At 41.3% G+C, this 26,079-nt stretch overlaps 1 protein-coding gene and 1 long non-coding RNA gene across 3 annotated transcripts in view; both read right to left on the minus strand.

Moving 5' to 3' along the window:
* The window catches only part of LOC144902000 (uncharacterized), a 55,665-nt gene extending 35,903 nt beyond the window's left edge, over positions 1-19,762 (minus strand). The window contains exon 1 of the long non-coding RNA XR_013630223.1: positions 19,680-19,762. This is a non-coding gene — a long non-coding RNA (uncharacterized LOC144902000). The remainder of the gene's footprint in view (positions 1-19,679) is intronic.
* plxnb1a (plexin b1a) overlaps positions 1-26,079 on the minus strand; it is a 44,427-nt gene that overhangs the window by 6,448 nt on the left and 11,900 nt on the right. Inside the window, exons 2-30 of one of the 2 annotated variants that reach the window (XM_058084890.2) lie at positions 16,730-16,794; positions 15,022-15,892; positions 14,709-14,951; positions 13,159-13,341; positions 12,276-12,404; positions 10,909-11,009; positions 10,660-10,792; positions 10,395-10,551; positions 10,181-10,289; positions 9,928-10,036; positions 8,683-9,327; positions 8,061-8,159; positions 7,426-7,548; positions 7,147-7,240; positions 6,892-7,061; positions 5,952-6,103; positions 5,782-5,887; positions 5,520-5,656; positions 5,258-5,431; positions 4,531-4,750; positions 4,205-4,447; positions 2,916-3,092; positions 2,604-2,752; positions 2,425-2,525; positions 1,766-1,983; positions 1,504-1,682; positions 1,352-1,418; positions 800-946; positions 547-715 (exon numbers count right to left, since the gene is read on the minus strand). In XM_058084890.2, coding sequence (XP_057940873.2) covers positions 547-715; positions 800-946; positions 1,352-1,418; positions 1,504-1,682; positions 1,766-1,983; positions 2,425-2,525; positions 2,604-2,752; positions 2,916-3,092; positions 4,205-4,447; positions 4,531-4,750; positions 5,258-5,431; positions 5,520-5,656; positions 5,782-5,887; positions 5,952-6,103; positions 6,892-7,061; positions 7,147-7,240; positions 7,426-7,548; positions 8,061-8,159; positions 8,683-9,327; positions 9,928-10,036; positions 10,181-10,289; positions 10,395-10,551; positions 10,660-10,792; positions 10,909-11,009; positions 12,276-12,404; positions 13,159-13,341; positions 14,709-14,951; positions 15,022-15,882 — 5,395 coding nt within the window. In that variant the 5' untranslated portion in view covers positions 15,883-15,892; positions 16,730-16,794. The remainder of the gene's footprint in view (positions 1-546; positions 716-799; positions 947-1,351; positions 1,419-1,503; positions 1,683-1,765; positions 1,984-2,424; positions 2,526-2,603; positions 2,753-2,915; positions 3,093-4,204; positions 4,448-4,530; positions 4,751-5,257; positions 5,432-5,519; positions 5,657-5,781; positions 5,888-5,951; positions 6,104-6,891; positions 7,062-7,146; positions 7,241-7,425; positions 7,549-8,060; positions 8,160-8,682; positions 9,328-9,927; positions 10,037-10,180; positions 10,290-10,394; positions 10,552-10,659; positions 10,793-10,908; positions 11,010-12,275; positions 12,405-13,158; positions 13,342-14,708; positions 14,952-15,021; positions 15,893-16,729; positions 16,795-26,079) is intronic. The other variant, XM_058084893.2, reaches the window with a different exon arrangement.

A 26,079-nucleotide genomic window follows, 5' to 3' on the forward strand; every position in this document is an offset into this window, starting at 1 on the left:
AGGTTAATTGGCGACTCCAAATTGTCCATAGGTATGAATGTGAGTGTGAATGGTTGTTTGTCTATATGTGCCCTGTGATTGGCTGGCCACCAGTCCAGGGTGTACCCCGCCTCTTGCCCGAAGACAGCTGGGATAGGCTCCAGCACCCCCCACAACCCTCGTGAGGATAATAGAAAATGAATGAATGAATGAGCCAACTGTATTGTTTACAATCATCATATATGATGTGAGGCTGAAAAATGTATGCATTGCATTCATTGGGGCACTGCAATGACGTCAGCCTCCCTCCACATTATGGGAAAACTTGGGAAAAATGCTATTGGTACATGTTTTGTATATTTATTAGGTATACCTTTTCAGTGTTACTGTTAAGTTGCTGCTTGGTGAGTTTAGTGTCATTATTATTATTATTAATAATAATAATGCTTTATTACTGCATACGCTATCTGTAAATCTAAACGTTGTTGAAATATATAGACAGCGCCAAAATTACAATTTATTTCCTAAAACAAGAAAAACAGACAGCACCTTTTATAAGAGACTTACCAAGGTGTAAGGAGTCAGCATGAGGCCTCCTGGTGATGGATGTTGCTTTCCAAGTTTGGTCCAAGAGTTTCTCCTTGACCTGAGTGATGGTGTCACAATCTAGCACTTTGGCGGGCATCGTGTGGGTGGAGGTGCCTCCAATGGCGGCGGGCATCACAACATTTAGGGTCTGCATAGACAAAATTGCTATTGTCATGACAACACTACAGTGTACAGTATTTTTTTGTATTATTTATACAGTGTGTGATCTAACCAAGCTACGGTACTCTACGTCCTCTCGTAGCAGACGGTTGTCGTTTAAAGTGTACTTGGCTTTTCCTGAAACTGCATCCACAGGTCCCTTATCCACCTGGTGCTTTATTGCCCGGAACAGCATGTAGAAGGACTCTCCTGCTGATTCCTGGAAAGGAATTAATATAGAGAGTAAATTATATCGGAATATGTTCCAATTAACCACACAGTCTGCGGGTGTGTGGTTTACAAATGTAAATAAACATTGGGGTCCTACAGATATGATGTTATTAACTCCATAATATGGCAGTAGCTGGCTTTGAAACCCCCCAGTTTGAAACCCACTGTTTGAGAAGACGTTTCGCTTCTCGTCTGAGCAGGCTTCATCAGTTCCTGCTCAAAGAGAAGGTGGCCCAAACAGTCTGAGAACCTCCAGTGTATTTATCCTCCATAGGTGTTACATTGTGTTGTCATACTGAGTGACTTTTCACATTTCGGAAAATAACTGCCCTTTTTGCGCTTTAGGTAAATCAATGTCATTCAGTGAGTGTAAAAAGACAAACTACAAACATACCCGCAAGAAGTTGAAAAGACAAATTGACATCCAGTTTGTCAAAAGCTTCTCAACCACTGATTCAGTTCTGGGGAAAAAAAGGTAGTACACTAAAATAAGCATATCACAACACTTAAATGGAAATACATTGGCAATTTTGCTGTCTTTCTGACCTTCTAAGCATCAGTTTGGGGTTCTTTGCCACATACTGCTCCACCAGATCATTGAGCAACGTCTTCAGTATATCCGTGAAGTACTCCAGTTTACCATGCAAAGCCACAGTGAGCAGTGATGCTACATAGGCCCTGTCTCTCGGGGAAAATGTCTGCTGGGCCTCCAGAGTGTGAATAAACTGCGAGATGAACAACAGTATGAAGAAGTGTCGAGGAAAACTACTCAAAGAAGAAAGACAAATGTATAACAGTGACGGCTGACCTTGGTGAGAAACAGTTTACTGTTAAGCAGATTAGACAGCTGGACCAGGCCTTGCTCCACAGTCTGCCTGCGGCTTTCCGGCACGTCCAGATCCCGTCTCAGTGGTGACTCCTGGTGGCCTGGGAAAAAAATGCGCTCGGCATAGGCCCTGTAGTCCAGGAAGGGAATACCTGAGCCCACCAAGTCACTGGACATGTCCATCATCTCTGTCATCAGATCTGAAAGGAAGAAAAGACAAACAAAACCAGTCAAAGTATATACAGCGATACATTCTAATCTTATGACATCTCCTTTACTTCAGAACTACCGTGTTCCATTGTTTATTGTGGAGGATATGTTCCCAAAGTAGCCAACTGTATTGTTTACAATCATGATATATGATGTAAGGCTGGAAAATCCATACATTGCATTCATTGGGGCACTGCAATGACGTCAGCCTCCCTCAGCATTATGGAAAAACTAAAAAAAAATTATACAAATTGGTACATGTTTTGTGTATTTATTAGGTATACCTTTTCAGTGTGACTGTTAAGTTGCTGTTTGGTGAGTTTAGTGTTATTTGTAAGATGACACATTGAGTCAGACTTGAGTCACAGAGGCGCTGCAATATGCCATTTATACACTGGTGGTAATGATATTAGAATGTTAAGAATTAGAACCTGTGAACTCCTTCTTGCAGCGGTCTCGCACACTGGTCTCCAGATTCTCCAGCTGAATCTGCACCTTCTTATAGTCCCTCATGGCCTGTTTGCTTTTCCTCCTGATAACCAACAACACCACATAATGATGAATGATACACAAAAACGAGTCCATAGTACTTGCCCATGCATGTATTTACCTGTAAATGAGGACTATGATGAGCACAATGAGAGCCACTATGGAGGCCCCCACCCCAACTCCCACCTGAGCCTCCAAGGGGAATATGGACAGTGCTTGGCTGTCATACTGAACTCTACCCAGGGAGAAGTTCAAGTTGCCCATTTTCACCTGGAATACATAGAAACAATATTTGGAACAAATGCTCCATATTCAAATAGATTGATACATCCAAGATCCATACCAGACCATGGTACAAAGTCTAGATGTACAACAGAACCCCGACTTCTGATTTCTTCAATTTCTAAGTAATTCACAAAAATATCAAACTCACCGTGAACTCAGGCAGGCTGTCCATAACATCCTTTTTGTGGCTGGCTGCCACTGATGGTTGCTTGGTTGGTGGTTCACAGTACAAATGATTGTGGGTCAGGGTCTTCACGGAACAGATGCCTTCCCCAATTCGGGCCTCCACCTCGTGTTTGTAGATGGCCAGGTCCAGGTTCTCTCCCTAGGTGGTACAAATGGTTCATTAATATAAATATTAACTGTATTTTGCACTTTGTTTGGTCACCCATCTGACATCACATACCAACACACATCATTAACATTACATTAACATACACAGTTTAAATATTTAAAATTTTACTAAAGACTGTGGTTAACTTGTAGATGCAAATAAATTAAAACAGCACGATCAAGGAAATACTGCTGAAAAAGGTGCAGATTTTGCAAAATCGAAACAATTTTCTGTGTGGGTTATTGTGTGTAGCTGCTCTACAGGAGACCACAACTCCATACAAAGGGTTGAAAAATTTGCATAATAGGTCCCTTCCCTTGAAACTTAATTTCACCTCATCTATCATTGTGTTTGTCTGCTATATATGATATATTTAACTGAAATTGCTGGTCCTAAGTACGGTAAATTCCTCCCTTTTTCTTACACTTTGAACCCTGCGGTTTATACAGCCATACATTCTAATCTTATAACATCTCCTTTCCTTCATAACTACAGTGTTCCATCGTTTATTGCGAAGGATAGGTTCCCAAAGTAGCCAACTGTATTGTTTACAATCATGTTGTAAGGCTGAAAATGCATGCATTGCATTCATTGGGGCACTGCAATGACGTCAGCCTCCCTCAGCATTATGGAAAAACTAAAAAAAAATTATATTGGTATATGTTTTGTAAATTTTTTAGGTAAACCTTTTCAGTGTGACTGTTAAGTTGCTGTTTGATGAGTTTAGTGTTATTTGTAAAATGACACAGTGAGCCAGACTTATATTGAGTATTAACCTCCTGCAATTTCCCACAAGCTTGTTAAAAGTTTATACACTGGTGCTAATGATATTAAATGAAAGTTAAGAAGATGCTCTATAAAGAGACCACAACTCAATACCAAGGGTCGAAAAATGAGCACAATAGGTCCCTTCCCTTGAAACTTCATTTCACCTCATCTATCACTGTGTTTTTCTGCTATATGATATATTTAACTGAAATTGCTGATCCTAAGAACTAGTGATTTCTAAAAGGAAAATTATCAGTCGTGCCCATACATGCTAGTGTAATACAGTATATGTAATAGTCCATAGTCCTTGCGTAAAGACCATCGTCGGTGCCCACCTCAACAGATATGATGCTGCCAGGTTTGTGGTGGTACGGTTTGTTGGGGTCATCCTGGTTGAGCATGTACAGTTTGGGGTTGGGTTCATAGCTGAAAGTTTCACTGCCCACGATGTTAAAGTCAAAATGGAGACTGTCCAGCAAGAAATGAACTTTGACCCTGGCTCTCCTGGCATCCGGACCCACGGCTGGTGTTGGACACAAGATGAGGGAGGAGCTGTTGACTGTGCAGCGAGTCTCATACTGGAGTAAGGATGCAAGGAATGTTAATTTGTACCACACAAACACACAAAAGAATAGTATTTCTCTCTTTACTAAAAACGGACCTGCTTGACATGACAGAGTGCACCGTGAGAGCAGTCCACATCGGGGACGATCCTCCGTCGTCGCTTCAGTGGCTTCTGTTCGTCTTGTGCTTCAGTCCCCTGATTGGTGCTCCGCCTCCTCCTGGGAGGTAGAGAATCAGGTGGGCTGAGGGTAACCCGCATCTTTGGCTCTTGGACCACATCCAGGTTTTGACCAGACACTCGGATGATTCTGCCTCCACTGCAGAAAGATACACACACACACATATTATATACTGTATACACACATACATGTACATATATATATGTAAATATATAAATTATATTTATAATTAATATTTATTTACTATATAATGTTTGTATTACGTAATATAATGCATTAATACAATATAACATAACTGAATACAAATATATTACAAATGCATTTTATTGCCTGAAATATTAGATATTTCCAATAATAATAATAATAATGCATAAATTATATTGTTTAATAAAAAAGAAAGACATTTTAAAGTCACCTCAGAAAGCTTCTGGACGGTGCAGCCCATGTGATGTTTGGGTTGATTAATATTTTTTTACTATATAATGTTTGTATTACATAATATAATGTATTAATACAATATAACATAACTGAATATAAATATACTACAAATGCATTTTTATTGTCTGAAATATTAGATATTTCCAATAATAATAATAATGCATAAATCATATTGTTTAATAAAAAAGAAAGACATTTTAAAGTCACCTCAGAAAGCTTCTGGACGGTGCAGCCCATGTGATGTTTGGGTTGGGGGTGTAATGATACACTACACCCTGTAGGTGGCGCTCCGCCCCTCCAAACCGCACGGTGATACCATGTCTTCCAGTCCTGTTGCTGCCTCTGGTCTGGCAGCAAATCTGATCCTCATCGATGTTGAGCCTGAACAAAGACAGTACACATCATAAGAGCTGTAAATAAATATGAAATAAACGTTATTTGATAAAAAAGGTGGTAGTGTGACACTTACACCATACATGGAACTCCTCCGATGAGGACATTGACGTCACTTGGGTGGCCCGTCTTGAGGCTACGACCTTTGATGGTGACGGATGAGCCCCCCGCCTTGGGTCCTCTCTGGGGAGAGATGCCGCTCAGTGTGGGATCCTGGTAATGAAACAGAAACAATGCTAAAAATACACCAGGGCAAAATATAAATATTTGCTGAAGGGGCTGTTTCACAGCCTGTAAAGATTCATTCAGTCCAGTTTAACTGCTGTTTTTGTATTTACCTGAAAGCTGAAAGTCTGATCCGACCGTCCAAGACCTCCTCCCCTCACTCGGACTGAAGCCTGACCGCTTGTTTCTCCGTCGCTCCTCGCCGTCTCACACACAATCCTACACAATACACTTGTGTAGAAAGCAAGCTTCTGTACAATAACTCATATTTTGGCGTACTTACCTTGAGGATACTTCATATCTGCTGTTTATGACATTGCAGGGAACCCCGGCAACTGTGACAGAGTTCTGGATGTCTTCAGCCCTCTGGCCGAGATTGGAGCCTGAAATCGTCACCAGGGTGCCTCCCTCTGTGGGTCCCGACACAGGATCCAACTGCAACACAAGACAAAATGCAAGAAATAGTTATGTGAGATGATGATTTATAGAAAATCAGTCTGTCCTAGCTTGTCCTATATACACTATATAATGTATAAGGTTGTAGTGGTAGGTTACCGGGACATAATTCACCCCGGAACAATCGATAGGGGAGCGGTTGCCATGCGGATTTTTCCGCTTCCTGTTGTGGTTGAGAGACAGGGCTTTCATGTCTCACGTAGCAAAAAGTGCAAGTTAATGTTTGCAAGAAAAATAAAGTTTTCTCCCAAATTCGACACTCCGCCTCAGACTCAAGTTCTTCGGCGCTTCACTGGTGACCCCTGACACTGGCGGAGTCCCCTCGCCAGGGTCGGCCCCCACTCCCGGCAAGGTGCCCCCTGCCGGGCCAGGCATGCCAACCCCCGCGTGGACGATCCTGTCCCCTTCACGACACCGTTCTCCCCTGCCGCAAGCAGTGCGTACACGGCAGGGCCGTGCGGTTGCCCCCGCACACACGGACGATTTTGACTATGGGTGAATTCTGGGGGGGCTTGTGTGGTAGGTTACCGGGACATAATTCACCTCGGAACGATCGATGGGGGGGGGTGGGCGCAAGGGACGGTGTTTTTTCCGCTTCCTGTTGTGGTTCAGTGACACGTAGCAAAAAGTGCAAATTAATGTTTGCAAGAAAAATAAAGTTTTCTCCCAAATTCGACACTCCGCCTCAGACTCCAGTTCTTCGGCGCTTCAACGTATATAATTTAATTTCGAGCAATGTATTGTGTATTGTGATAAAAGATCCTTACAAAGTGAATGACAGGCGCAGGACAGGTGTGCTTGACGTCATCAGTGCAAGACTGGTGGTAGACACAATGGGAGTCGGAAGGACCGCTGCACCACACACAGCCGTACTTGGGGTCGGCGGTACGACACCGACTGCAGTCGGCCCTCCCCACGGCACAGTTGAATAGAGTCACTGAAGCAAAGGAAAGAGAGAACATAGAAAGGAAATAAAATAGTAACATAAAAAAGTCAAGGGTACTTCCTGTGTATGTGCTAACCAAAAAGATCATCAGCGCTGTCGATGGGGAAGTTATCTTTCCTCCTCACGTTGATCACAGCTGGATATTCCTCCATCAGGACAGAATAAGCAAACTGAAACGGTAGAAATTGAAGCTAATTTTAATGTATTCCAGCCACAATCTGTTTTTTTCCTTGAAAAGTTGATTAGGTGTTAAGTTCAGGTTACTGATTTTTGCAGACATAACGTCAATATTTTAGTGACATTTGGGTCGCTTGTTATGTGTTTTGACCACAGAAAAAAGTGACAACGTTCTGACCTGGTATGATTTGCACGTGATCAAGAAGACCGACTGCTGCTTGTCATCTGGCTCCACGATTGCTTCAACCACCACTGATCGATTCTCAATGTCCAGCACACACTCGTAATCCAGATGCTTATCCTAAATGCATGTTAAAGAAGTATTAACTCTTTAAGGCATGCACAGACGTGGTATATAAAAAAAACTCATTGTTGTGCATGAGCCAATTCAAGAAACAATACAAGCAGTTGATGTTTGCTAAATACAAGGATGAAGAGTCTTGAACCAGTCATGATGTGCTATATATATCACTATATTGACACTTACTATGGTACACATTATGGCATTGGATGGTCATATCACCTCGTACTTCGGTATGTGACAAAAAATAAAAAAATAAAAATACTTAAACTATATTAGGAAAGCAGGAAGTGAACAAATGTAACAGTTACTGATTGTAAAAGTACCAGATGGAGGTGTAGGATTTAATAAGCTTTGCTTCTTCCTACTCCTTTTGGACATGTGGAACTGTGAACTGATTATGTGATGCATTCAATTGTAATCTGATGCATGTTCAAATGAAATAAAACCATTACCATATTAATAACAAACAGAATTTATAAATAATAAATTTATGAGAATGGTTAAACTACCTGAAACAGATGGAGGTGTCTTCCCACTAGCGTGATTTTCCTCTCAACATTGACAGGAAGAAGGGACGACTCCTCGACTTTCTCCACACAGGGACAGTCCTGAAATATATGTCAATATTAGGTAATGCATGTCTACAAATACACTGGTAATTTTAAAGCCAATCAGAAGCCTGCTGAAAGTCATTATTAAAAAAAAAAGCAAAATAGCAACAATGGTGGATTCAGGAAAATCGGATGTAGGTTGTGGACATTGAGATTGATGGCGTTAAAATTACATCCACCCCCCCAACAACGATATACACTTACACAAAACAAGTAATGCATGTAATCAATGCAATGAGTTTGGGTAAAATGATCTAAAAATGTGATGTGTGGATTTGAGTGTGGAGCTTTCAATTTATTTTTCTAACGCTACCATCTTCCATGACAGGACACGTTTTGTTTGTACAGTTTAGATAAATCGATAATAATAATAATAATAATAATAATAATAATTTGATAATATCACAGTGGACCAGGATTAAGCCAGACTGACTTAAGCAGTTTCCACTGCATTATAATGTTAGGTTAAGACGCAGCAGCTGACTATTAGATATATAAAAACTGCAGATTCTGAACTCACCATCATGTAAGAACCAACAGAGGAATCTCCTTGGTAATTTGCTTCAGTGTTGGGTTTAATAACAGTGTCTGGTGATTGTATAAAGGTGAGGTTTTCGTGATGGAGTGACTTCCCGTCTGCCTCCACCTCGGGCCACTCCTTCATCCACAGAGAGCCGTCACTTTCCTCAGAGCCCACCACAAGGATCCCCTCAGAGGAATCCCTGTTTGCTACTTCAGTTAGTGTAACAACTTCACTGGATGTGGTTGAGCTTACACCAGAAGAAGAGCCAGAGGGCTCCGCTTCGGAGTCTATTGGGCCACTTGGTGATGTAGTATAAGGTGTGTTGTCAGCACTTTCGAGCAACCAATCAACAGTCTCATCCTCTAAAAAACGAGAAGTTGTGGTCAGAGAAGGGGACCGGTCTGTGACGCTGAAATCCGTGTGCAGGCTGGTCGTCCCCGTGAAGGTGGGAGTCATGTCCTGCGGAAGGTGTGATGTGGACTCGCTGTATAGAGCAGTGGGGGTCACTGTGGTGGCAGCAGGAGGAATGGTGGATGGCGGCTGTGTTGCTGTTACTGTTGTTGTAGTAGCAGTTGTCACAGTCGGGGATAAAGTGGTCTGTTTTCTGGTGGGTGGTGGGGAGGTGGGTGTCGGCGGTTTGAACTTGTCAATGAAGAAGCGCAAATGAACAAGCAAGGAAGAAACAGAAAAAAAAAGGCAAGGAAGGACAAAAATTAGGATAAATAAGCAGACTTAAGATACAAATAATAACGATAAAGCAAGACTGGAAATGGAAAATGTACACAAGCAAAGCCAAAAGACAAACATATGTATGGTTTGATGCAAGTACGGTTTCTGACAAAAGTGCATACAAGCCAAATTTAGGCAAACAAAACACTGGAAATTAAACTTGGATGTGCATTAGAGTAGCCGGTGTACAACTTGTATGGCGGAATAGAGTCACTATGCAGTGAAAATGTATTATTTTTTAAACACCTGGCAACATGTCAAGTGTCAATGTAGCATGACCACCATTGTTATCAAGCACTGGGCATGAATTCGACCAGAACTACTTTTTGGAATCCACTCAAAGGTGGACTCCTCCACCTTTCTATGCAAGACACAATTATATTGCCACTCACTTGTTTCTCACTATACAAATAATTTTGTCACTCTTTAGACAATCACTAGGTTTGCATTGTATGTTCCTTAAGAAGACATATTGTAATAAAAAATGCAACAATGGAAAACCTTTTGACTCACATTTTGGTTGTAAATAGTGACTCCTCGGCTGCAGGTGTGTCTGTGTGTACAGACATGCTCATGAATGCACCAGTTACACCCCCAGCGACTGCTTACACACCCTTGGCATCTGGTAAAAAAATATATATATTATATTACTCAAGCTTGCACACCACAGTGTTAATAACAGCTTATTGTTCAATAAAAACTGTTCCACTCGGGCAGGATAGCACATGATGCATCGAATATGCTGTGTGTGGGTGTGTACACTCACGGGCGCCGTCCAGAGAGTTCCTGTACCAGGCTGCAGTCATACAAGGTGAACTCTGTCTCTGCGACGGTCACGTTGAGGAAACGTAGGGACAAGATCACCATGACAAACTCTGCATAAGAAATAATAATTTATTAGGATTGGTTAAAATATCTTGCATTATGTGTTATGGCGCCACTTTTTATGTTAGAAAGCATCAAAAGTGCCTTTAGCTCACCATCTCCATATTCAATGGGGGGCAAACTGCTGGCATCAGGGGTGGGACATACCACACCAGTGTTTGTAAACACAGCAGGAGTCTCTGTGTCATGAAAGAAGCACGAGTAAGCCTCTTCATCTCCCAAACTAGGAAGTCCATCCACTGACACTGTGATCTATGTGAGAGAGAAAGACAACCTGAACCTTAATTCAAAAACGCTGATATATTTGCATGTATATTGTGTATATGTATGTGTAACACCCTTGCCCCCAGTCAACATTACATCAGTTTTCTCCCCACGGCTGATGTTGTACAGGCTAAGATGCTGGATGCTGAGGCACTGCTGCGTCTGATTGAAACTCCACAGCCACTGACCCTTCTCTGACCCTCGCCGGCACTCCCAGCGCTGGCCACACCTGAAGCACCAAAGCAAAAGTTGCACAGTAAGTACACAAGAAATACCAGGAAATCAAAAGAGAAAAAAAAAAAAAACAGAGAAGCCCAATTCTACCGAGTATATACGCAGACTTACCGTCCCTCCAGGACACACCAGCCACAATACGGGTCATTAGCAGAAAGACAAGACTGGCAATCCACGTGATCGCCACATTCTGCCACTGGCCGCTTCTCGACCTGAAAGTCAAATCCCGTATTGACACAAGTATAAGATGAGGTTGTTTCCAGAAAAAAAATTTAAAAATCTAGAAAAAAGGTTCTGTCTTATATCTGGCATCTAGAAATTAAATGTATACATGCAAAACCAACAAGTGGCGCCCTAAGGAGTCAGCTTTTTTTTTCTTAACGTCACACACACCAGTCACATGGAAAGACAAAAAATCTGTTAAAAATAAATATAAAGAGAAAAATATTAGGCCTTAAAAACTATGGCTGTCTTATATTTGGGTATATATTGTTATTTAGTTCTGACTCATGGTGTATTGTTTATTGTTGACAATTTACATGGTTCCTTTGCATTGTGTTTTTATGAGTGCACACCTTTTTACAATGGTGTCATCAATTGTTATTACAATAAAACAAACCCAACCAACCACAAACAATGGTACAAACAAATGGTCAGCATATTTTTTTTATTTTTTTTTTAGTAGTAACAACCTTTGGATGTTCTTCTTCTAATTTTACACTCACATTTATAACATCAAAATGATCTGTAAAGGTTTTTAGAGCTAGCTATGCTTGTCCAATTCCTGGATCTGTACAGCATATAATTTATAAAATTGTTGAGAATTGAGAAGCACAAATTTTTGAAATAATCTGGCATTAAAGTGAGATAAAGCAGCCAATGCATGAATAACACTTGCCCATATATCAGCTTCTCTGTCAGGAGTGTGCCAAAACAATAGAGCCCACTTTCTCTGATCAATACCATTGTTGTGTCTGACCCCACACCTCTTGCTGATTGTTATACCCCAACACAGAAGGTGAGTGACCTTTGACCTCCATGGCCAGCTGCTCTCATTCGGCTTTTCTGCTCATTGCCTCGTGTTCCTTTATGTTTTTTTTTTTTTTATTTATAAGAGACACAGCTTGATGAACTCTCAAGATGTGGACAATTGTGACAATCAATCAATGATTTGACCGCCGAATGCCAAGCTGTGTATAGAGACATCTGAGGGAGGAGGTTGAAAGGACAAAGGAATACACCAAAAATGCATTCGCCAAGTATTTCGTCACCTGTAAAACTAATGAGTGATCTTGGCTTCAAAAATTTAATTCCATCTAGCTCCAGATAATGATCCAAGGGAACAAAATGCATAATACTCATGTCACATCATGAGTATGATAAAAACTAGAAGGGGCATAATGCTAATTTGTGATCTATATAAAATATAATATTTTCTACTGGTCATAAAAGTGTATACTTATCCTCCAATTACTTACAGTCGTTTTGGTCATAATGTAGATGTGTGTGCCCTTCTGGTCCAGGAGTAGGTCACTGTTAATGGGGGAGTTGGGCTGGATGGTTGCGTTGGCATACACCTCCACTTGGCCATCTTGACCCAGATATACCTGAGGAAGACCATTAGAGGATAATTATACAAACCAGAAACAGTACTGTAGCTCTGTGGGTAAGGGGGACAATTAAATGGGAAAATAGGTGGATTTATACATAATGAAAGAAAATAATTAATAAAATGGGCATCCTCCTCAACACGCAACTTAAACCCAAATCCAATCACCCTCATGCAGGATCGCAGTAGAAGTGGCCATGGATGTGATTAACACCCTGCCAAATCCAATATGAAGCACAAGAGGACACCTCTGATTTGAAGTGATCCTCAAGCACTTCAAACTCTCAAGTTACCTCATGTTTATGAGATTAAGAGATGCCTCTCTCGGTCCGGAAGAGTCAGAATCTCCATTATGAGGATGCACTCCACTCAGTGCATAATGGCAATGGAAGCAGCTTTGTAGTGCTTGGTGGTTTGGAGGTATTCATGCATGTTTTAAAATATGGATATCATCGTTATTTATTAAATACAGTCTTCTTATTTGAATCCTTATCAGATGGATGTCGATGGTGTTCGAGAGGTGGTGATACGCAGCCGCAGAGTTGGCTGCCCGTCATCCACCTTTGCAAAACTAATAATATTAGATGCATCACATCGAAGTGGCTAAGAATCACATACTGCTGTTCAAGAAATAAAACCACATGATTATGTTGCTATTCTCAGCCTGTGTACCTGTCAAAGTACCGGTAAGTAGGAAGGAATGACTAGAATTTCCTAGATGGATGGTAAGAAAGGGAAGTCCAGAGTAGCACCTTGTGCAGGGTCCCTTTGGAGTCTCCCAGGAAAGCAATGCTGTGGTCTTCACGGACGTTGACAGCCACAGCAGTGAGGTGGGTGGACAAGGTTTGCCACACAGTTTTGGCTTCTAGAGGGACCCGGCTTGCCATTGGACTCGGGGTGTGATCGGAGCCACAGGGATATGCTTGCAGGGTGTTCTGCAACATTGACATGACCAAGGTAGGGTTGATATTTGGTACTTATCACATACTACAGTATTAATTGGCCCTGTACCCTAGAAACCGCCCATGAATGATACGGGAAAAGGCCGAAATGATACTGCGTCAAAGCCCAGGGCGGTGATACTGATAAAATATAGAGTTTAACCATGTCCAGTATCAGCCCCCGTAGCTGTCCACTCAGAGCGCGCTGCTCTGGTATCGTGCCCGTGAAACAACCAATCAGAGAACAGCACACGAGCGTGAACACACAGCGTTTGTTTTGTCACTGTAACTATAAATATTCCTAGTGCTTCTCCAGTCACCAAAAAACCCAAACTTGATTAATGGAACTTTAATTGTCAGACATTGATAAGATAAGACTGTTGATAAAATATTATTGTTGAAATATTTTTGCAATTATTGTGTTTACATTGTTTCGATATAATACATGTTTTGATTAAATAGTATGTGATAATAAGCGCATGATTAAATAGTATGTGATAATAAGATCATTACATGGTTTGTCTGGTATCAGGCCTCGACCTTTGGTCTCGGGCTGATACTGACACTTGGGGGCATGATACCTGGCCTGATACCAGACAAACCATGTGATAACCTATAATTATTTTCTATTATAGCACCTCAGACCTTATCAACCAGATTTGGATAGGTGGATGTTTTGAACTCCTGTTTCAATGCTGGTGAATAATTATAAGAATAACAGGAATAATGACTAAATGACATATGGGTTACTCAAATATAAACTGTAAATGTGTGTACTACTGTTTGTCAGAAAAGTAATAGCACAAGCAATGATAAAATGGTTGGGGGTAGTACAAGTAGCCTCCACTCTTTCTTCAGACATCAAACTTATTGAGCACCTTGAGCCATTTACTGCCCTCCATTTGCCTTAGATGCATTCACACAATCAACTTCTTAGCTCTGTCACCATTTCATTTAATGATGCTTAGGCTTGGCAAAGATGTGAGTGTCTATGGACAGCAAAGGAGGTCAACTGGATGCTTGCAGCTGGGCAAAGCTACTTCAGGGGCATCTGGGATTTTACAGTCCTGTGGCCTCATTACAAGAAGCATTTCCTTGCATACACTGATGCAATTTAATCTTGCTAATGCTGGCATCCTTTTGTGTTCTTGGCTGGACTTTTTATAATGTTTACCTTCTCTCTGACCACTGAAACCAAGTGACTCAATCTGCATCAGCAGGGAATGATTTATGGTGATGACTTGCTTTAGGTTATTAGCAAGTACCCAGGCCGTTACAAGCACATAAAACGAAATACAGCGTAGTGTGCAATTCTTCTGTGGCGGGAGATTAAAGATGGAAGAATGATGCTGTGTACGTACCGTGGGTAAATTGGCACAGCTTGACTTGACCTCATATTCTATGTAGGACACTTCTCCTCCATGCTGCGCCATCCCATCTTGGGTGTAACACAGGTCTCGTGTTGTGTCAATATGTTTGTCAAGTTCATCCAAAGAAAAGACACACAAAGCGGAGCCATCCAAGGGATTTTGGTTTGCCGAGCTGACACGGGTGGAGAAGACCCCCAACAGGTCCTCACCATCTCTGTCTCTTCCGTGGCCCACCTGTTACAGAACATTTAAGTAAATCTTTGTTCCAAACTAATAATGTTTAAAAGCACAGGGATATAAATACCTGAGCTGCTTGGAGTAGGTTGTACACTCTAGAGGAAGAGGATCTACAAACAAGCGGTACTTCCACATAGGAATAGTAAGAAGTGTCATCAAGGCAAACTCTAGCAGCATAGGTCTGGTACTCCCTGGATGATGACTTGATGTCTCGCCGGTAAAACAAGAAGTAGACATAACTCTGCCGTGTGAATGTGGTCACAAAGTGGTGGTCGTACTCCGACAGACGCCCGGCTACAGCAAGCTTGGCTGTCTCCTCGTAGGAAAAGAACGGCTCAAAAGAAAGGTGTCTGGTGGAAATGGGTGGCTGGCTGGCAGTGTAACCCCTTCCCACGTACATCACAGTCCTTTGCCCATCCGGAAGTCCCACCACAAGCCCCACGGTTGACACTGATGGATCATTTGCTGCCACGTACTGTGTGTCCACCGGCCTCTCGGTTGAGAAAAGAACCTCATTGATCGATGCCAGACTCCGTTTCTGGCAGGTTCCTTGGTAAACACTGCCGCAGGTGATCAACTCTAAAGCAACGGGATCCACTAGCAGTAATTTGTTATGGTTATTGGTTCTTCTAGCCTGAGGGCAGTTGGACTTAGTGACAGGAGGAATGCAGTCTTTGCTGTCACTCACGGGACCAGTCTTCTCCTCTTGCTCTAGACGTAGTCCATCTAATCCATCCAGCTGGAAGATGTGGTCCTTGGCACCAACGTACACTTTGCCGATGGAAGGGTCCGGGTGAAGGACCAGGTGCTGGAATTCTGTGTCGTCACGGGAAAAACTGGGGTAGGAGTGAGCATGGACGAAGGCAAAGATGATGTCGATGATAAGGAACAAGAGTAGGGAGGAGTTTCGAGCCTTCCCATGTAGCATGGCAGATATTCTGTGGAGGAAAACTGCAGTTAAGTTACACATAAGGAGGATAGTCCACAACCTACTTCATATACTGTAGATCAGGAGTGTCAGACATATGTCATATTGTGATATATGCTAAGCTCCATATCACTTAACCCTATTTCATATTATTTATTTGTTTCCGGCCCACTTGGAAGTAGATTTTCTTTGCTGTGAGTGGAATAAATTAAAACAGTACAAAATCCGAACAGTTGCAGATTCTGGAAGATCTAGAAAGCTTTCTGTGCTGGTTATCATGTGTCAAAAAAAAAAAAAAAGACGACAATAAACGATCGTCATGGCAATGTAGCTCATCTATAATGTATCTGAAAACAGCAGATAGCAACTGGTTCAAGATCAGCAAAGTTGATGTTTGCTAAATACAAGGATGAAGAGTCTTGAACCAGTCATGATGTGCTATATATATATCACTATATTGACACTTACTATGGTACCCATTATGTCATTGGATGGTCATATCACCTCGTACTTCGGTACATGACAAAAAATAAAAAATATATAAAAACTATATTAAGAAAGCAGGAAGTGAACAAATGTAACAGTTACTGATTGTAAAAGTACCAGATGGAGGGGTAGGATTTAATAAGCTTTGCTTCTTCCTACTCCTTTTGGGCATGTGGAACTGTGAATTGATTATGTGATGCATTCAATTGTAATCTGATGCATGTTCAAATTAAATAAAACCAAAACCAACTGTGACGAGCTGTCTGACGATTGTTATAACAATGGAAGTAAAACAAAGAAAAAAACAGATGGTGGTGGTAATAAACATTAATTAAACATGAGGATACATTAACAGCCTTACCATTGATGAGCTTTGTTAAGCTGAAGATTTCCAACACCTAATCATATCCCATTTCTTCTCCGTTTCTGTCAAAATGAACCAGAAGAAAACATTCTTTAGACAGTAACAGAGCCAACCTTCATAACAACCACAGTAGCACATTATTCATCTCCATGTGTCGCGATCTCTGATCCGATTACTTACAGTTAGTTTTGACTAGGGACCACTGATCTTTAAAGCTTCAGCATTCAAAGTAACTCGTTTTCCCATCCGAACAGCCATCACTCAACATTTCAGAGAGAGTACCTTATGGACAGTGAGAGCATTCCCATTTGTGTTAAATTATTGACCAGGTTCCTCAGCTCTTTTGTTGATCTCACTGAGGAAACGTTACGGTGGAACCCATGAACACCATGCCGTTAGAGACACACACTTACTGGGATCATTACTTTAATTGAAATGCAGCACTGCCAAGTGTTATTTATGGACCAGTACTCAACATAATGACAGCGGGGGGGATAAATTCTGCATATAACACGTATTTGTACACCATTGCCTGTCATTATTTTTGGCAAGTCTGCCGAGCCATCTACTTTGCGGGGCAACAATAAGAACAAAGCCGAGAAGGTTTTCATAGGGAGGAGGTGACCCCGGGTGTCTACAGGAGGACATGACCGGAGGCCATCCAGGAGCAGCTGCATTTTCCGTACTGTGTTGTCTGTTAAGGGGGTGGGTCTTCACTTATTCATGAGCAGAATAAGAAGCGTTCACTTTAGGCTGCTCATTAGAGCTTAAAATGCATACAGCAAATGTACGTATATGCAAATATCAAACAATTTTTATGAAAAAGTTAAAGCTAAAGACTGGATTTCAGCTAATGAAAGCTAACAATACAAATACCACAGCCTCGCTTCAGAAGATCAAGTGGGCAGTTTCTCTCTAATCACCAAAGATCATCAGTTGTTTCTGGTATGCTGCATAATAGGATACGCGGAACATTACAATAACCTTTCATACAGCATTATAGTTACATGAATGAGTACAGAAGTACTGTATAACTTATGATTTGTGTTTTCGCACATGTATTCATAGGCGTCCATAACACCAAAGTCATCTGTGATCTTTTAGACAACAAAATCTTATCCTGTCACACATTCTGTTCACATTCATAAATCCGTCACCGTTTCTACTGTGCAAGTTCATCACTAAAGGCCGCTAATGAGCCGTGACAGCCCACTGAATGACTAAGACCCCATAAAATATGTAGAGGTCAGCAGTAGCGATGCAGCAACAGACACTTGGACTGGAGCCATGGAGCACAGCCCTTGTTTCTGTTGTGTTCTGCTGGCTTGACTCAGGTCTGACCCTGGGCCTCACACTGAGACTGACTGGCTGAGATCAACGGAGAATTAACATGGTTCCACGTCTCTCTTTTTGATGTTTAATTGACAAGGAAGAACACTGTGAATCGTATTAACAGGCCGGGGTGTTTTAGACACACAGCAAATGAAACTAGAACTGGAAGAGACAACAACTGTAAAGGCTGAGATATCTGTGTTGAGTGGTACGGGATATGGCCTGCAGCCGTAAAGGACCAAGTTTGAAAGACCTGACCGCAGTAAAGTATTAATCCATGAAACATCATTGCTTGCCAACAGTCTTTGCTTCAAGACAGTCAAAACCGAAATGAAAAAGCATTTCCATATATCATCGCTGACCATCTGCTAAACCTGATTCCATCTCCACTGTCAGCCTGCTATGATCAAAAGCCAATGCTCCGTTAAATAGATTTGTTTTAACAGTTGTACTTGAAGGGCACATAAAGTTTAAAGAGCCTAGCTAATGAAAGAATTTAAAAGCACAATGAAATGCAAATCACAAGCAATATGGCTGGACTCGTAAAATCCAAGACACTTAAAAACACCCATTGACCGGCACAATGACTTTACCAAATAGGAAGGAGACAATCACTGCTTGGCTCCTGGCTCGCTGTGACATCACAGCAGGCAGACACTCTGCTACTGTATCTGGCAACTGTCAGTGGATGAAGAGAAGCTGGACAATATCATTTCTAGCACAATACTCCCGCAAGCAAAAAGATCAAAAAAGCTGTTTTTGTACCATTTACTTGGAAATGGTAGACAGTCTTTCCTACACTAGTCCATGTGTTTGGTTTGTGTTGCATTTATATTTGAACTCAAGTGAACGTAACTTCACCAAAGTTCACTTTCAAGTGGACCAAGACCCATCTCAACTCATCTCCCAAGCTGTGAATGCCAGCACAAACTTCATAAAATGAAGTCGAAGCATTATCTTTAGTTCACTTTTACTTCCATTTCCATACAGGTATTTGGGGAGAACATTTACACAAAGTGTGTGTTTGTGTGTGTGCATATGTAGATGGTTGAATCAGTGAAAGCGCTAACATTATGAAAGGCTGATGTAGGCATGCTTGGCTCCGGTCCATATCCGTCACCTTCTTTACAGTCAATGGTCATCTCTCTGCCCTCAGTTCACATGCACATACAGAGGGGGCCTGTCTGCAGGCCCCTCCGGTAGGCTGAAGGGCCTCTCTGTACTGCAGCCGCTGGAGGGAATAGTGTCCCTTTCACTGCTCTCTGGCCTAGAGCTCGGCCTGAGCGGACACGGGATCAAAGCCACTTCCTCGCAATTCAAGCCGACGCACACATCTACATAAATGCAGTGGCATAAACACACACGTTTGCGCGTACACACTCACTGAGGCCGATTTATGGCAGGATCTTTTCACCCCAAGTCTCTCTCAGAGGAAAAAACAGGTGTTAAGCCGAGCTGCTTGCTACGGATCTGCATTCAACACAACACACACAATGGTAATGGTTTTTATTTCATTTGAACATGTATCAGATTACAATTGAATGCATCACATAATCAGTTCACAGTTCCACGTGTCCAAAAGGAGTAGGAAGAAGCAAAGCTTATTAAATCCTACCCCTCCATCTGGTACTTTTACAATCAGTAACTGTTACATTTGTTCACTTCCTGCTTTCCTAATATAATTTACGTTTTTTTTTTGTTTGTTTGGGGTTTTTTTTTGTCCCGTACCGAAGTACGAGGTGATATGACCATCCAATGACATAATGGGTACCATAGTAAGCGTTAATATAGTGATATATATAGCACATCATGACTGGTTCAAGACTCTTCATCCTTGTATTTAGCAAACATCAACAGCTTGTATTGTTTCTTGAATTCGCTCATCGTTGTGCATTGTTTAATGGTCTTAAACACACAATGACAGCGTTTGATTCATTCACTACTCTCCATTTTGTTGCAATTTGCTGCTTCTCGTTTCGACTACATATGTATAAATAGATATTATCAATAGTATTTCAAATTGAAAGGGCACAAAAATATTTCTGTCCTCCAGTAGGAGCATGACAGAAAGTCCACCTAGACCATCTGATGCCTTCTGAGGCAAAGAACAGGAATAAATCTTCACCTTTATGTATATATATGTATACTACAACTGAAGGTTGTCATAAGCTGTCAGGTAAACAGCTCCAGCATCAAAGACAAAGGGTGAAAAGGGGGTTCACAGTGACTGACAAAGGCAGCTGATGCCCGAAGTTAACTTAACAGGAGGTAAGCAAATGTCTTTGACACCCAAGGGTGACGTTAAATTAGGACACTTAGGGAAGGCTCAAAACTGTTGTTTTGTGATGTCACAGAGGGCTTCCTTTTGGGCGTGGCTGTAGGCACAATATGCTCTCTGCACTACGCCTTCCCGCAAGCTCTGCTCTGTTTACGAAACACGCTCAGGCAGAAGTTATTGTATTTGGTGATTCCCAGCAACAAAAAAATATATTCATCCATCAATGGCATTTTCACACTGGAAAGGTGCATTAATGTGCGTCCACAGAGGTGGAGAGAACCACAACCGCTCACCGATGTCTGGTAGTCCCGCAAAAAACGTGTAATGATCACATTTACAAAAAAAAAGTTTTTAGACAAGGTGCCCTTCTGAGCTCCATGGCACTATCAGCGGCTCCGACAAAGTGAGTCCGACAATGAGTGCTCCTCCTTGAGCAGGAGGCAACGCCACACATCCAGCTTCCCCTGAGCTCACTTTTCAATTAGCTCTCCAAAGAATTTATTTTCAACTCCATATGCCACTAAATTAGAAAGTGGGCATGCCCAGAAGCGAGATGTAGGTGGAATAAATTAAATATCATGCTGACAAATCTAGCTGGAAAATCTAGAATGTTTTCTGTGTGGGTTATTGTGTGTAGCTGCTCGGTAGGAGTCCTCAACTCAATACACAAAGGGTCTAAAAACGAGCACAATTATTTTTGATGCCACCACAGAAGGGGTACCAATAATGGAAACAAGAAAAAGTGTTTAAAAAAAAGTACAAGACATGGATTTGATTCTTTTCCCACAAGTTATTTCTACGTTGCAACAGAGGAACATGTCCAATTCTGTCAAATTCTCCGTTTTTCAGCTGGTTCTATGGTCTCATTAAAAGGCGGTTTCTGAACGGGGCCTTACCTTGTGAGGCAGAAAGGAATACAAAAGACACTCCCTTGGGAGGTGCCAGAACACTTCATCTTAAGAAAACGTCTTTTGAAAATCTGCTCATTTAACTTCAGTTATATTTAAAAGGGAAATTTAATGGACTCAAGAGAAGACACCACAAAAACATGCTCCAAAAAATCAGTTTGTAGATCAGCTGTATTGTGTTTGACTGAGAAGTTAAACCTTCAAACAAACTAAATTTGCTTCAAAAGTCAAAACAATTTTTTAAAAAAAAAAAAAAGGTCAGAAAGTGATCATATAAACAATTTGATTTTTTTTGTTTTTGTTTCTTACTTGGTGTCTCATTAGTTTCTTTATTCAGTGAGTGATTTTACTTTATTTTTGTTTTATTCGACAATGGTAAACATCTGTTTTATATTTATGTTGTGTGGCAATATAAATGTTAAATTAATTTTTTCTTCGTGTTTTTTAATTTTTTATTTTGTATGTCATTCTCCGAGGTTAGTTTGGGCTTTTCCATTCAGTCTGGCCATATGCTCAGATGAAGCATGACGTCATTGAGGAGACGCTGGTAGGGTCATTGTATGGCAGAATGCTAAGGAGGTGGCAGTAGAGACAGCCTGGCCCACTCATTTGTTGGAGGACAGTCTGCATACATTACCACCTACTACTTGTACAGACAACATCACTCCAAGTCACTCTCTCACTCACAAACACACACACACACACACACACACACTCGTGGCCGCCTCTTTCACTGCTCTCAATTGTCTGAGAGAGCTCTTTGTCGTCCTTTCGTTGTCCTGACAACCTGCCTGGGTTGAGCGTATGCAGAGCGGAGGTTTTGCTCTGCCGGTCTGTGGGCATTTTAATCAGCTTGTCACGCTGTCTGTGGTCAACCAAACACACATGTCCCCAAAGGCTAAGATGCTACTTTTTACAATATAATACAGTCAGTTAATTTTATGGTTTATGGGCTCTGGGAAGCATGAAGCCTGGTTTTCTGCAAGTTGATTAAATTCCAGATGCTGCAATGAAAAAGGGTCCCATATCTCGCCACGAGGCTAGTGACACACAACTAATGTATTATTGCTAATATGCCAGGTCTTCTCTTCTCTGTCCAATCTCTAGTTTAATCATTTCTGTGAATAATCTCAATAGAACCACAAACAGTCGGAAGAATCCTCATCTAATTCAGTGGAGAAATTCTGAGACTCTAAATTGTGTTTTATTCATGAACACTTTTCACAGCCCATGACCTCTGGCAAACCTTTGACCGAAAACATGTCAAGTAGAGCCAGTCCTTCGTTCCCCTCTGGCTCACACCTCTCATGCTGCTCTGGGGCGTCCATCTGGATACCAAGCATTTTCTAAAAATTTAACTGGAGATGGGAGTCTCTGTGGCGTCTTGTGATGGGTGTCTGGGCAGCTGTCATTGGACTCAATTATTGGCAGGCAACAAGTCCAGAATGTCTTCAATAAGTCAGTTGGGTTAGGCTCCACCCCCTACCCATGAACATGACAAGTCCGTCAAACACATTTTTTCATTGAGCTAATTGGTGCTCTTTTATAAACAGACCATACAAATCTTTAAATACATATAAAACGTCTCTGTGACATAGCGATAACATATACATACATCACATGTTCAAGGGGTGCATTTTGCTCTCTGTTTTGCTTTATTTATTTATAACTCAGGAGTGCCAATCTGGGCTCTGAGCAAATCTGGGAGCTGGAGGATGAACTTTTAACCCCAATGGCAATCTGACGAGGGCAGACAGCGTAGATAGTCTGGGGAGAAATTAAATAATAATGTGGGAATAGTGTTTGTATTAGAACCTCCAAGGGTAATGGTTTTATTTCATTTGAACATGCATCAGATTATTGAGTGCATCATATAATCAGTTCACAGTTCCACATGTCCAAAAGGAGTAGGAAGAAGCAAAGCTTATTAAATCCTACCCCTCCATCTGGTACTTTTACAGTCAGTAACTGTTACATTTGTTCACTTCCTGCTTTCCTAAAATAGTTTTAAGTTTTTTTATTTTACTTTATTTTACTTTTATTTAATTTTTTGTCACGTACCAAAGTAGGAGGTGATATGACCATCCAATGACATAATGGGTACCATAGTAAGTGTCAATATAGTGATATATGTATATAGCACATCATGACTGGTTCAAGACTCTTCATCCTTGTATTTAGCAAACATCAACTGCTTGTATTGTTTCTTGAATTGGCTCATCGTTGTGCATTGTTTGACTTCCTTACTCAATCCATTCCATAGTTTGATTCCACATACTGAAATGCTATGGCTTTTTAACGTAGTCCTAGCATAGAAGTGTTTCAAATGTAGTTCTTCCCTGAGATCATATTTCTCCTCTCTTGTAGAGAAGTATTGGATGACATTTTTAGGTAATTTGTTATTTTTAGCCTCATGCATTATTTTAGCTGTTTGAGGCAACAAACAGGGTGGTCACGCTTAAACCTAAAACCATCTGAGTTGTCAGCAGCTTCCTTCATTTTTGGAGTACGGCAGTCAAATGTTGCACCAGAGACCAGAAAAACAAAATCAAACACTTGGGTCTTAATAGCTAACTGGCGGTGTGTACACATGCTAAGACTGCAGACGTGTTTCATGCCAGACGCGTTTCATCTGAAGCCAGGGCACCCATGCAGGCATAATCCTTCAAAAAGGAACCAGCGACAGGCATTCCTGATTCACCTATCTTTTGTTCGTGTTAGAGCACTGAAGGGGATTTGCCTATTGCTTTATACCTTGTGTGGTCATTATATAATATAATATATCATATTTGTTATTTACATTACATTAAAATGCTAAAGGTACACAGAAACACATGTGCTCCTCCCAACAAAATGTCCTATTTTTTTAACAACATATTTTCCTTACCATAAACTAATTAGTGATGTCCCGATCCAATCTTCAGGGTCTTTTGAAGATCGGGTAATATCAGCCTTCCACCACAAAATCAGGCCGATCGGGTTTGCCGTATTATGTTTGTATCCTGGCCTTCTGTCAACAAGCTGTGTGACGGACAGCTTCATTAGTAAGAAAATGAACACCCCCGGAGACACGCCTTCCACACCCCGCCACCCACACAATCTCCAACCTGGCCTGGAAGAGGGCGGACAATCTGAGCAGGTTGTTTTCAAGTGGGAGGTCTTCAATTGTCAAATGCTTAATAGACTGTGCTCTCTCCATCTTCTCGTCACTGTGTAGTGAACACACACACACACACACACACAGACACACACAGTGTAGTCACCGTTGCCTCACTATCTGAATCGCTGGCAGAAAATCAAAGATGATTGATGAGCGGAGCTTGGCTTGTGTTAAAGCTCAGAGGTGTGTTATTGTGATCTGGGGACAAAGGAGTTATTGCTAAAGGGTTAAGCACCGGATAAAATCCTCGGGGAGACAGGGAGAGGATTGCAGATGTCATTAATCACAAAGACAACACTCTTTTCATTTACACGTCATAAAAAAAAAAAAAATCAATCTGCTCGCCAATGTCACTCCTGCAGTCGCCGACCATGATACTTTCAAGAGAAAATAACTGAACACATCTACTATAATGGGTAATACAAATGTAAAGGTGACTATGGGGGTGTTATTTCATGTCTGAGGGCTCTAATAATGATAAATGTATGTATATCTCCTATCAAGGACGTGTCTGGAACCAATTGACTGCAATAATTGCTGTATCACTTGATCAAGCTTTGTGTAACACTACACACCACAAAATAAGTAATAAAAGTATGTATGTTAAATGCTGATTTCATATTGATATCATTAATTCAGTAATTCACAACAACAACTGTATTATCAGACAACCCCACTGCCACCACCGGCAGCATCTCTGAGAATTAAAAAAAAAAAAAAAAATCAGTCAGGCCTGAAAAATGCCAACCAAACTGCTCCAGGAAGCGTTAAGATGTCTTTGTCGAAGAAGGGGGCACAGGCATGGGCCCAACACTAATACGGCTAATGGCTTAGGGAACCCCATTGCTTTTTTAAATGAGGCCACTGCTCCCCTCGTCCAGTGTGGGGCGGGGTGGGTGGAAGAGAGCAGAGAGCAGAGATAAGAACGAGCCAAGGCAAGAGAGGGAAATTGAGGAGAGCAATATGGTTTAACGCTGATCTTGACACACAAGGAGGGGTTAGGACACAGAAAGTGTGTGTGTGTGTGTGTGTGTGTGACTGACTAGCAAATTAGGATGCCCCCTGAGGTCTCAGGACACCTGGGATCATCAATGATTGATCAAACCAGAGGGCTTCAACTACGATTGAAGTAAAAAAAAATAAAAAAACAAAAATATAGTATATGTGGTTAATACTGAGCTACTTGGGACAAAGACCCCTGAGTATTGGTATTGAGCACCGGTTAATTTCTTTGAATTTCCATAAAACTTAACCATAATAACCAAAATACATTCAATGCAATTTTGACCATTTTAGTGCAAATCTGGATAAAAATGAACATATGATACTTTGCTCACTTTGGAACCTTATTTCGGTCCCAAAGTGCAAATCATGCAGTTGTGTTGTAACAGTAGCCACGTTTACATGAGTTTTTCTCTTTCCGAATGGAATCTTTCCGAATGACCTTTCCGAAAGCAATGGTATACATGGAAAGGAATATTCCAATCTCTAGTCTACATGCGCCGCTATAATCAACCAGAATAGTCAATGGGGCATATGCAGTAAAACGTAAACACCAACATCACGTGATACCGACTTCCCCGAGTTTTTCTTTCACTTGTTGGAATAACTCTGTATTGCCAGTTTTTCATTTGCCCAGTCTTGAAATTTAGTTTGAATCAAAAACAAA

This window comes from Doryrhamphus excisus, linkage group LG17 (assembly GCF_037039965.1).
Source record: "Doryrhamphus excisus strain RoL-2023G ecotype Guam linkage group LG17, RoL_Dexc_Guam_v1.1, whole genome shotgun sequence".
Taxonomy (NCBI): domain Eukaryota; kingdom Metazoa; phylum Chordata; class Actinopteri; order Syngnathiformes; family Syngnathidae; genus Doryrhamphus; species Doryrhamphus excisus.